Here is a 13,126-nt window from a genome sequence, read left to right as displayed (position 1 = left end):
AAACAAACAAACAAACCCTCACATTCCACACATCCCTATAAAACCAAGCAACTACAAATTAACTTAGGCATCCTAACTAAAGAACCAATCAGACCAATATCTAACGCTAATGCTTCCGGAACTCCCTGTGCATAACTATTGCAGCAACATCTGATCTTAGAAATAGAGTAAGAATATGCTGCAGTCCAAAAGTAGAACATCAGCTGAGATGCTAGATTTGTTCACAACAGAGAGCCCTAAACCGATCACACCTGCATGAACTGGAAAAAATTCAGTACTATGCTCAGAGTAGAGCACCCTTTGGAAACCCTGTGCTACAAAACTGAAATTCGGCCCCAAATCCTAAAGATGTCAAAATCTCTTGCTGAAAAGGCATGGAGTGAGAGAGAGGACACACTTGTGCTTTAACACACAAACATAATTCCTGCAAATGACTGATCTACAATCCTGTGATTCATTCTAATCAAAGACAACATTATTTTCAAGGCATCTTAGCTAAAACTTTCTCAACAGGCCTGCCACATCTTGCAGATTCCTAAAACTAGAAAGGGATCAAGATAGTACAAGAGTTAGAAGAAACACCTCATTTTTTCCAGAATAAAAGCCTGCCTTTCCATTTAGCATTCACAGTACACATATCAACATTCATAATATCACGGTTGTTTTGGCTCATAGATAAGTAGTACTAACAGAACTTTTAAAAGTGTGATGAACTGCCGCAACACCCACCTGTGGGCCCTGAATCCAAGTTAAACACAGCACAGAGAATCAACACATTTGAAAAAGGGATCACACTATACCATTACAATAGCTCTTTGAAGCTACTGAAGTCATCAGAATTTGAACCTTAAGCTTCCTTATTTCTCCCATATATTCTCCAACACCCATTTACAGTAAAAAATAAAGAAGTCTGTATGCTATTTCACATACAGACATGTAAGAAGATGAGAGACTAAAGTCCCAGCATTAATTAAATCTCTGATCATCATTCTAGACCAAAGCAACTGTAGCCATTCAAAAGGCTGCTTCACTAGCAAAAGAACCGTGTAACTGAACGCCCAGCCCCAGATAAGAGTCTTGTAAGGTCCTTTAAAAGCTTTTTACCGCTCCTTGCATTAGGTGTATTTTCATTGCCATTGGAAAATTAACAATGGAGCTTTCATTGCCACTTCTGATTTAAGCAATAACTGGAGCAGTTTAGTCATGACACAGAACACAACTCTGAAGAGTTAAGTCTGATAAACCAACCTTCATCTGAAGTTGACAGAGTCTCCAAATTACAGATAAACAAAACTGGCAAATAAGAATTCCTACATATTTTTAAAATTGGCCCAAGGAAACACCTTCAAACAGAAAACAAGGAAAAAAGGTAAAAAGGAAAAAAAAATCCTTTGACAGCTAAGTCACAGCCTCTACAAAAAAAAACTCCTCAAGTCCTGTGTTTTTCAGTTACACTGTTCTGTAATGAATGTAATTAATGAAAGTTTAACCCAAACATAGCAATCTTCTATAAAAAAAAGGGCATTTTAGGGATACAAAGGAGTGAGACCCCATAAAATCCCTACTTGCCTTAAAAAAGGGAGATAGCTACCTATGAAGATCAAGGTCCAAATCTCCTTCCCTGCCATGCAGTTCTAACTCCCATCCATTAATGAGACATTAGATCCAATGTAACCAAATTACAGAAACTGCCAGACTAGATTGCTTGGAATTAAGAAACAAGTCAGCTTCAGTTCTGTGACCAAGCTACATAAATACGAAGAAAAAACAGTCACAATGAGACTGGTTGAAAAGGAATGATTTAGTCCATTAAATCCTCATTAAGTAAAGATCATTAAAATGACAGTCACAACTTAGACAAAGGCAAACAAAAAAGTCACTTGTATTTACGTTCCTGTTTTATGCTGCAACTTTCATACATAAATGCATCAGAGAAAATGCAACATTTTTGAGGATACACTAGAATACATTTTGCCAAGAGATCTTGTTTTGTTTTTAAACACAAAAGCCCCTACATGTACTCAGGAATTGCTGTTAAGAACAGAAGACTTCACACTACATATGAATCAAATCACATCTTTCTGGCGTTGGGGCAGATTCTTTGGGACACAAGTTTTTGTGTCCAAGTGTTCCTCTGTTTCTTAGGTAAGCTGCAAACTACACTAGAAGAATTTTTCCTGTTGAAAGGCCTAAATTCACCTCTTCATTAAAAAAAATAAATCTGACTATATTAATTTTCTTCCTCACTATTCAGCTTTCACCTTGCTAATCTTGTAATATCGGTTTCATCAGTCTAGTTGCTGTGACAGAAAGGGAAGGTAATTCTAATTAACAAAATGGTTAAAGCTCTTTAAGTGTTTCAAGATTCTTTTTTACATCAGAAATGCAAAAGGAGGAAGAATAGAGTTTTACTTGTATTTCATTTTTTGTACCTCAACAGCAATGTAAAAATGGAAAATGCCTATGCCCTTTCATAAATAGTTCAGAGTTTTCCTAAAGGCAGATATGCTAATTAAGTCAACAAAAATATCCAAACTGCACATAAAGGTTGACTTTCCATTTTCCACTCACAGGCCTTCAAGACACACACACCCCTCCTGATTGCTGATCTTAGACACTATAGCAACAAGTGAACATTTGTTCTGAAGGAATGCGGAGTATGCAACTGGGGGAGGGGTAGTCCTATCAGCCACAAACTTATCTGCTGGCCCACTAAGTTATTATTTAACTTTCATCTTCCCTGAAACTGAAGAAACAGCATTTACTATCCAGTGTTAGCAACCTGCATTTAACAGGCAGCTTACACTTTGATTATGAAGAACAGAGCTTTGCTTGAACTGAACTTCAAGGAGGTTGGTTTTGTTTTCCCTCGCCTTGTTCAGACTACTGGAAACAGAATTGTTCACGACTGCAGTGCTCTTATATCACAAACCTGCAAAGCAAAAGAAAATGCCCAGCTCCTCTGGCTCTGGCCACAGTGTCTTTAAGTCCAAGACTCCCTGAACAAAACCCTGCAAGAGGGCAGACTCCTAGAAAACAAAAAGCTTGGACAGAAAAGGTGGTGGGATGATCAGGAGTGAAAGGACAAGAAAGGTGGAAAGGTCTCTCCGGGCTGAAGCGTAATATTCCAGGGGGAAGCACGGTCCATAGCTACGGGTGTCTCCCATAAACTTGGACTGTAAACTACTTTTTGTAGGCTTGTCTTCAGGTTTCACCAGTTCTTTCAAGAACAGAGACCTCTGGAGTATGTTGAACTCCTGCTTTTTTTGCACAGCTTCTCAGTTTGAGGAATCTAGCACTGGACAGGAACAGGACCCACAGCCAGGGATCTCAGTGCGTCCTGCTTATGGGAGAGACGAGGATGAAAGGACAGTGTGGAAGGAGGGGAAGCACGGGGAAACGAGGAGGTTGCCTCTGGTTTGCTCTGGTCCTAGAGCTCTACTAAGAGAAGCAGTTTACAGGCCTGTCTTTTTTATTTTCTTCTGAGTTTTGCCATGAAAAACATCAGAAACTGTGAGAAAACCCAAACGAACACAAAACAATCACTACTATTGGCTGTAGATTCTTAGCAATAATTTCACTTGTTAAAAAAATTAAGAAAGTATTTACTTTGTTCTTATCCTTGTTTACATCTTTTAGATCTCTTAGCTTGAAAGACAATTTCACATTTGCCAAAGAACAGTTTCAGATTGACAGAACTAATACTTAACACTGACTACTACTTGGAGATATGTGAAAGGGTGTACTACGGAATTTCCAGGTCAGAAAGACAGGAAGCACATACGTCTTTGCATATAAGAAGCAGGTTTTAGGAAAGCAACTTTAAAAGATGACTGTGAAATTCAAGTATGTCAAAAACTCAGAGCTAAGAAGGCTGATTAATTTGCCATCTACAAAGGGCATTTCCTGCTAGCTGTTCTCCCTCTCACCCACACCTTTCATACACCCCTGTCGAACTTAGCATTCAACAGAGGAGATGGCAGAGCTGGTACGGGGTTCAGCAGTAATGCCAGGGCAGAGCACCACACCAACTCCACCACATCTCTCACAGTCTTGGTCCACTTTAACCTCTGGCCACTCACTCCTTTGCCAGTCACCTTCTCCCTCTTTTGCTGGTACCCACGACAACCTAACAGCCAGCCCATTCACAAAACCGATTTGGCTGAAAACAAATTGTTCTTCCTAGGACTGGTTTTCAAGCAGATCTGCCCCCAGACCTTGCTTGCTCTGCAGTCACCAGAGAACTGCTGCCAGTGCCAGGAGGAAGCAGCGACATCACAGCAGCTCACACTTCAGTTTCTTCTCCAACTGCTGTGAAAACACACTATTAGCATGGTTTAAAACAGAGCCCTAAACATAACAAGCTCTATAATAAGAAAACAACAATTTTAGGCACTTCTTGTAGATTTTCAATAGTTACAGAACTGTACCATTGATTCAGCTGTTGGTGGGAAAGAAAAACCTGTAATTTCTGCAGGAGCACCTTCAGAAGCGACTCTTCCCAGCTGCCTCACACCTGCCCCAGTCTGGTTCAGTCCCAGCTTCCCTGCCAACTCTGCTACAGGAACAATAACATCCAAAGCAGCAAATACAAATTGTCAGAATTCGCCTCTTAACACCTTATTTGCTTCAGCATGATGATGAACGATGTTATTACAGGCTAACACATTTAACACATGCAGTTAATTCTTTGTGGACCAAGTCTGAATAGAGCTACAAAGTACAAAAAAATGTCATATTTTAATAATAAGTTACAGAATCATTCTTCAGGTATTACAACGTGTAACACTTCAGTAGATCCTGGAAAGTGATTAACATTAAAATTCCACTTCAGACTTTTTATGAACATCCTTGAATGTTGTGATTTCTGTAACAGGATTTATTATCTACTAGATGCTTTGATTTCCCTTTTTTTTTGTGCTACATGGAATAAGGGAGATGATGTGCTATGCTTTACATTAATTCCTCTGCCTTTTTCCGAGGATTCTTGAAGGTCATTTAATCAACTCACAAACAGATTGTTTATGCATTTAATAATGACTGTGTTCTCACAGTTCCCACAAGCTGCCCTGACTGCCTTTTACTTTCCCTTCTCCAGTGAAGGTTTTTAATCTAGGACACAAAATACTATCAAACAGAAAACCAGCACGTTCTTCCACAAAAACTTCTAAAGAGATCAGTCCAACTTCCTAAAAAAACACCACAAAAACAAAATACACCACAACAAACAAAGAAAAAAAAACACCCCAACCAACACTCACAACCACCACACATTCCTTCCAGAGACGGTTGCAAAGGAAGATAAACACTTTATCAGATCCTTGTTTAGAGCAGTTTGCCCACCTATCAACTATTCATACTATGAGGTATCGTTAGACAGGTAAATACATCCAGTTTAAGGTGTATCAAAGACAGCACGTATCATTGAGAAGCATCAAAACTAGAATAAAGGTCCAACAGCAAAATTACACCTAGTATTTTGTTATCATAATTTCAATCTGTAATCTTCACCACAATAGCTAATGAACTTCAGATTTCCCTAGCAAAAACAGGACAAACTTTCAAAATCATTGCCTCAGAAAAACAACACTAACATTTTATACTTTCAGAAAACAGAGAAATAAAAATCAAATGCTAAAAATACTAAAGTGCCTTCATCATATAGACAGTACTGAAAAAGGACACATTTATCCAGCCTGGAAGGGCTGAAGAGGAATCATTCATCTTTGACCCTCAAGCACTATATTTAGCAGACATCTTCTGGCTTTTAGTGTAGCATGTGATTAATACCAATCTGCACAATGCTAAAACAATGTTTTGAAGTCACTAGAGATTACAGGTTCCTTATTTTGAGCAAACTGTTTACCTTGACACACCTTTAAAATTGTCCCACTGGGTTGAATATCTTATCCTTCAAAAATAAGGACCTGATACATTTCAAGTTAGGTAGCATTCTTGATCCTTTTGAAAATGTTGGTGCTACTATAAAGGGGAGGCAGACATTCCTGACCCGGCCATCCAGCTTCACCAGTATTTTTACCTCTGCTTCAGTTTAATAAACAAATAAATGAATTTTTTTAAATCTTAACAAAGTCTAAGAAACTAGACAGCAAAATCTGATCCTCAAAGAGAAAACTGTGATGAAAGGCCGAAGTTTTATCTTGCTGTTCTGTTTTCTAAGGTATCTGGGGGTGTGGAGGGGGAAAGCATACATTAACATTTTGGAATAAGCTCCAATTTACATTAGTTGAAAGCAGGATGAACTTGAGGAAATGAGCTTTTGCTCATGAGGAGGACCTAGAATTACCTACATGAAGCACATAATATCACACTTTGAAGATTACTTCAAAGTTGGTGATAAAGCAAGCAATAATTCCTAAGTATATTCTGAAGTACAGCTCAAGAAGATTATATATTAAAGTATAAAGTATAATTACTCCCGCACTTTTAAACTACATGCAAATTTTACCCTAACAGCTATTCACAATGAAACAGTATTTCCCACAGTCCTGAAGGCAGACCTTACAGTATGAAATATACATTACATTCCTTAAAAAAAAAGAAGCAGATGTCACAAAACTAGTAGCTAACTATCTTCAGACTAGGGAAACAGGAATGTTTCCCCCCTCTGATGTGATAAAAGCTACTATTTACTCTTTAAAGTGAAACACTTAGTAAAATATCGTCTAATGAGGAACTCAGACTGTGTCCCAAATATTTTGTGTGCTCCTTTTAGACCTGAGTAAATAAATCTCAATTGAGCAAAGGCCACGTAGTGGCATCATTTGCTTAAAGCAACAGCAGAATGTATTATGGACAGTAACAGCACAGACTGTGGCATCACCAGTCTCACACATAGATGCCCACCTTTAAACAGATCCTCAACTCAGCATATCCATGCAAAAACAAATACTATTTTTAAACTGATAAATCATTTATTAGAAGTTTGTAAGAGGTAGGTCCTGCACATTTTGTCCCAAGAAGTGGCTTGCATGCTTTCTATACAACTTCTATGAGGTATAGGCATCCTTGTATTTTAAAAAGATTGCACAGTGTATAGCAGATACCCCATACCTCCTCTTGTCCAAAAGAACATATTACACATGTAGAAGTCAGCCTCAAAATTCAACAGTGCTTACTTGCAGATGCATTAAACCCACGCTTTGGGACAAGAATTAACCCTCTTCAAGTTATAGGATTTGACTTAAATATACCTCATGCACTTCAAAGTCTGATGTATTTTCAATACTTTGGTCAGGTTAAGCCCCAAGCAGAGGCAAAGAACTTCTCATTTATTAAAACACTCTCTACCATGGAAAGTTATTTCTCTTCTTGAGTGCTACTACCTGTGAAGATCGCAGATAGCTCCAGCTTTTAGATTGTACTTCACTGCACGTCCTGCCTTTTCAAAGAGGAGTGCAAGCTGCAGGCAACAATTAGGTTCTCACACTCTCACCCATTAGCTGGAAAGTTACTATTGGAACTCAAAACACCAAGAGAAAACTCACCAGCTTTCAAGTCATGGTATCTTCATAGTTTGTACTTTGGATGTACATTAAAACTGAAACAAGAACTAAGCCTGGGGTACACCAAGAATACAGAAACCCATCAATAAAACTGAAAACTCGATCAGTCTTAAGAGTAGCACGGATTGCAGGTAATCATCTGAGACTTCTAGGTATTAGTTCTAGACAGTTCTCAAGTTTAGCCTTCTAGGCAGGGATTTCTGAGGAACTGTTTTCATTTTCTTCTTATCAGAAAGGAATGTAAATGGACTTATTTTGAATCTCCTCAATATATTTCAATTATCTCTGACCTTATAAAGTTCTAATGCTACAAACAAATACAACCTTTCAGTTCATACACAAAGACATGATGACAATATAACTAACCAAACTAATATCAGTCATATGGCACAATCTCGCTCATCTGGAAATTTAACTGAAGACCAGACCAAGAGACTGATGCACTAACTGTTCAACTACTGCAGGTTCAGCCTGTCATCAAGTTGAATTAAATTAAAAAATCTCTTGTGAATCAGCACTGGATTCATTGACCTGAGTTCAAAGAATTCCCAGACCTCTTATTTAATGAAGACATTGGTAAAGTGTCTCAATCCTGTGCCTCAAGTTGAATTGCTAGTAACAGATCATTACACCCAGCGAGTACAACGCCTAGATTCAAAAGGAAATTCTTAAAAAGACAGGAAGAACTGAAATGTACAGAACACATGGCATTTCACTCAACACAAGAGGCAACTGCAAGCTCCCTCATGATCTAACAGCTGCCAAACTCTTCAACTCTACAGTTATATTCAGAGGGTTTTTTGTTTGCGAGTTTTGCAGGGGGGAATGGGAGAGAAGATATTTTGGGTTTTTATGTGAAATATCGTTAAGAAATAAGTTCCAAGTTTTTTTAGATTTCAGTTTACACAACAAACATTGCTGAGTGAGATTCTGAAAATAATCAAAGCAAGTTACAAGGACAGGTTTAACTTTGTTGACAAGTAATAGCCAAAATTTATTCAATATTATGACAATGGGACTACTTTCAGAAACTGAATTGTATTAGCATAAGTAATGCAAATAGAAATAGCCTTGAAATCTATAGAAAGTTTCAGTTATATAACACTCGTCCCTTTGAAGAGATCTCAACTTGTTCTTTATGTTACGTATCACTTGCATTTGTACCACACAAAACGCAGGACAAGTCTATAATCCAAGGGCACTTACGATCTAGTTCAGACACGAATATGTTACAACCCAAAATAGCTCAGATTTTTCACCCAAGATAGTATCACCACATCAGTAGACTGCTAGGTGAACCAGGGGTGAGTAACTGCTAGGTTCTCCCAAGGCAGCTCAGATAGCGCAAGCAGGGGATACAACCATCAGTTGGCACAAAATTCAGGGCACATACCCTCCCAGAGCCAGCCCCCCTACTGATGCAGACAGACTCCAGCAGTTGAACGGCCCTGGCAAACAGGGAGCCATGAGGTCAAGAGTGAAGTTACAGCCCATGAGAAAGGTGTTTTTACACAAATCTGCCAAACTGGCAATACTATGACCTATGGTAGAAGCTGAGGAAACACTAGTTGCAGGTCAAAAGACCTACAGCAGACTCTGGGAACACTTGCCAGGCAAATACAAGAGTTCACTGATGCAACCCTGTTGCTCCACCTATATTTGCCTCTTCTGAACTGCGTGAAGATGCATGCAGTGTATACACATCCAAATAATGTTTTTTTTCTGTAGCTAGTAGCAGAATCTATTTTTACTTCTTATTTCATGAACTTCAAAGCAAAGTTTTACTTTTCAATAAAACCTACATCAAGTCAATAAATTAATGCTGTCCAAAAAGGAAGAAATTAATTTCCTATCCCTGAAATGGATTCCAACTTGGAGTAATTAATCTAACTTCAGGGTTGTGGTAAACTGCAAGCGTTAGGAGCCAGAATTTTATGTGTAAGAAGTCTGTCCAATCACCTTAGTAAGTTTTTGTCAATTTTTGGACAGACAACTGTAGACATTTCCAAACATAAATAAGATGGAGAAATGCAATCCAAACTATGCAGCTTCCAGGACATTGTCTCCAGCCAGCAGCAAGCAAGCCCAACAATACAGAACTACCTATATTATGAGATTTTAGGGACAGAGGTCAAAAAGAACACCCCAAGTGTGGAAACGAAACATCTCCCCTTTATAAATTAACAATCCTTTACATGGACAATATTTGTTTAACAAATTAATTCCACAACGTAGTATAAAACAAGACAACTTCCTTGTTGGTTTTTTGATCTTCCAAGTCCAAAACTTAAATTGAACATTAATTAACAACTGCTGCATGGCAACTGGAACACTTCAGTATTTCGACAGCACTTTCCTACAGGATTTCCATCTCAGTGTTGGTAAGCACCAGACACCCCATTTCACAAAAAACTCTGCTCATCCTGTGTGCTCAGCAAAAGCACTGCTGACACGAGGTGGCAAACTATTGCTTTGTTAAGATTTGTTCACACCTTTTGGCAAAGCTATTTCAGTAGTGTGCAGACTCACTTGAGACACAGCGGTGACTGCAAATGCTCAGCACTCAGGACATCCCATATAAAACTGTTCTGGATGTTATTTTAGCTGTTAACATGGTAATATTTCTGTACAAGTTAGATAAAAGCTTTCCTGCTGATGACCAAAAATGGACTAATACCAGGAATGGGAACACACAACAATGCACACTCCTCATACGCGAGAAAATTTGCAGTTTCCACCTGCTGGCAGAAAATGGTAAATACTTATCTTGCAGAGGAAGAAACTGCAGAGTTACATTGTACCTTACAACTCAAACTACTAGCACACAGGACTTTCAAAAACCAAACCAAAACAGCCTAGAAAACTGAGGCATCACCAAAATATTAACAGAATTCTCTGGAATTACAAAAAACATTCAGGCGATTAAAAACTCATAAGCTGATGGTCTCGTTAACTTTTAGCATCAGCCTAGATAGCCTGCTAAAAGCCTTTCTTCCCTTGTTATGATTATGAAACATATTGCACAGTGTTCTGATGAGGAAATACAGAACCCAAACTAACAACCATCATTTCCCGTAATCACCATGCTGGGGGAGGGGGGAGGAAGTGAGGATAAAGGGGGGAAGCTAAAGGGCAAGGGGAAGTAACCACAGTAAAGACTAGTAAAAAACATACGAATAGAGTTGTAAGAGTTTCAGAAAATCCAAGAATTAAGAACAACTGACATACCTTCTGAAAGAACAGCTTCCTTCAAATAGAGTAGCACATCTGCAAATTTTCTGACATCATTCACCAGTTGCATGATATATTCTGGGTCCACAACAGGATTATCATAGCAGTCAGAGTTGGAGCTAATGCTGCTCAGAGAGCTGCTCTTGGTGCTGCGCCCCATTCCCCAATTTCCTGAATTAGAGATGGTGAAGAAGTTGGAGGTAGACAGTCGGGCTAATCCCAAACCACGCTTGTTACTTCCACCGTTCTGTCGCAACATCCCAGCAGCCGCTGTGCTTATAGAGCTCTCGCAGTTAACACTCAGTGTTGCTTATCGTCCATTTGACCAGCCAAAGATGAAACCCTAAAAAATTGGGGGGAAAAGAAGGTGGAGAAAGAAAAATGCTGCTTAGTATAGGAATATATGTGAAGTAATATTTTTGTACTAACAAGTTCCAAATTTTCTTTCAAGATCATACTGGTGTACATTATGGTGCTGAACTGAAGTATTAGAAAAGTTTTTGGCTGTTTGAAGTTATTTTAATTTGTACAGTAGATACACAGTGTTGTATAAAAAGTAGTGGTATGCAGAAACTATTTCAAAAGCTAATTATGATGCATGCTTACTTCGTGAGAAAAGTTTCTTGCCTGAATATTCTGGAAACCTTAAGAATTAAGTTCTTTGCATCTACCCTGAGACCTATTCTTTACCTTGAACTGTTACTACAGCTGAATACAATTGCAAAAGCACTTGATGCTTGCATCAACCACCAGGATATATTCAGCATCCTGTCTCTTAAGATGACAGCCTTGATCTGACATGATGAATTTTCTTCATGTAGAATGTGCCAAGCGAGAAATCGTGGCCCATCACAGTTCGTCTCAGAAAGAAAAACATCCGGAAAGAAGTTACGTGGGCTTTTCAGCATGTTATCTCTTAATATGAAAGGCAATCAAAGGACACAGAAAAGGGAAAAGATTTAAAAATATTTTAATATCAATGTTTATCTGCAAATCTCAGTGCAGTTATCTTGAAGGGCATTCCTCTGCTTCAGTACACCTTTAAAGTTCCACCGTGAAAACGCACAAATTTAGGAGAGATTACATCGGTATAACTAAACAACTACCTGCATTCTTTTTGTTCAGGAAAAACAGAATGCTACTGCAATTTTCCCAATGTCAGGTTAAGCAATTCATTTCAAAGCAGCAAACTCCAGGTGGCAGAATCAGGTATGGTTCCAGCAGCTCGCACAATGCCTGCTATTATTCTCTCAACACCAGGAGTTCTCAATGTTTATACTATATGGCAAACACTACAGGGGAAGAAGAAAAAAAAATCTGGAACATGACAGCTAAAATGTTAAAGTGGCTTGCGGATACATCTGCAGAAAAATCTTAAATTTGACTATTTTAATCTTAAAAAACGTTATTATGATCTAGATTGCAGGTTGAAATGACTTAACCTACAGATGTTTGTATTTGGTTAGCCCAACTGAAGAAGTAGCACCTTCAACACTTTGAACACTCCCACTACCTATATCAACAGGTGTTATTCTAATGCACTTCCATGTTTTTTGCATTATTTCTGCCTTATTTCTCCTCACAATTTAAATACATCAAAGGAAACGTGGTCAAAGCAGTTGTTTTTGTAACTAATCTGCAGGCCTTCCAGGGAGTGTGCGCTGGGGGGAGGGGCAAGAAAACTTCAGAATTTAACACAAATTAACTGCTCTAATTTCTGTTTACTGTTTAAAGCCAGTACCTACGACAGTACACATGAGACTACACAAATAATGCTGATAATTAAGCAATTCCAAACACCTCAAACAGACTGAAGCATGGTTTACAATAAACATGAAGCATAATGTTTAAGCAAGTTTCTTCTGTTCCCACATGTAATTCTCATGGCTACAAAGCTACTTTGCAAATCCACCTCGCACTTACAGCAAAAAAGCCACACAACCTTCTCTCATTTAAACAAGTGTGATATCTATTTATATCAAGACAGAGATTTTCATATTATTTAAAGGACATGCCTCTTTTAAGTCTGGCCAGCTTCAGAGTCAACTTTAAGTAGCATGATGTGTTAGACCTGTTCCTGCAGCAAGTCCATACTTTTAAAACTGGGTTATTGTATAGATATGTACCATCTTTTTTAAATTCAGATGAGCAACAAGTAGTACAATAATGCCACCACTTTGAAAATTATAAAAGTGATGACAAAGTGTTTCTGGATGGGAAAATCTTGAGAGAAACTTTTGCTGTGAAGTAGCAGCTGAACCAAAAGTGAACAGTGTAGTACAACAGTCCCCTTTTCCTCATAAATAGGAGCCCTTACGTCTGCTCCTCCCGCATTACAAGGCAGATGGGGGAGAGATTCCCTCACAGAA

The 13,126-nt window shown here is 38.5% G+C and overlaps 1 protein-coding gene across 6 annotated transcripts in view; it reads right to left on the bottom strand.

The window, feature by feature from the left end:
• The window catches only part of ARHGAP29 (Rho GTPase activating protein 29), a 52,683-nt gene that overhangs the window by 38,678 nt on the left and 879 nt on the right, over positions 1–13,126 (bottom strand). For 5 of the 6 annotated variants that reach the window (XM_065071085.1, XM_065071089.1, XM_065071088.1 and 2 more), the window contains exon 2: positions 10,755–11,100. In XM_065071085.1, the coding sequence (XP_064927157.1) occupies positions 10,755–11,016 (262 nt within the window). In that variant the 5' untranslated portion in view covers positions 11,017–11,100. Of the gene's footprint in view, positions 1–10,754; positions 11,101–11,863; positions 13,106–13,126 lie in introns of those variants that run through there. The other variant, XM_065071087.1, reaches the window with a different exon arrangement.

This window comes from Columba livia, chromosome 8, assembly GCF_036013475.1.
Source record: "Columba livia isolate bColLiv1 breed racing homer chromosome 8, bColLiv1.pat.W.v2, whole genome shotgun sequence".
Lineage (NCBI taxonomy): Eukaryota > Metazoa > Chordata > Aves > Columbiformes > Columbidae > Columba > Columba livia.
The sequence above is the reverse complement of the archived record's forward strand: the minus strand, read 5'-3'. Positions and strand labels throughout refer to the sequence as shown.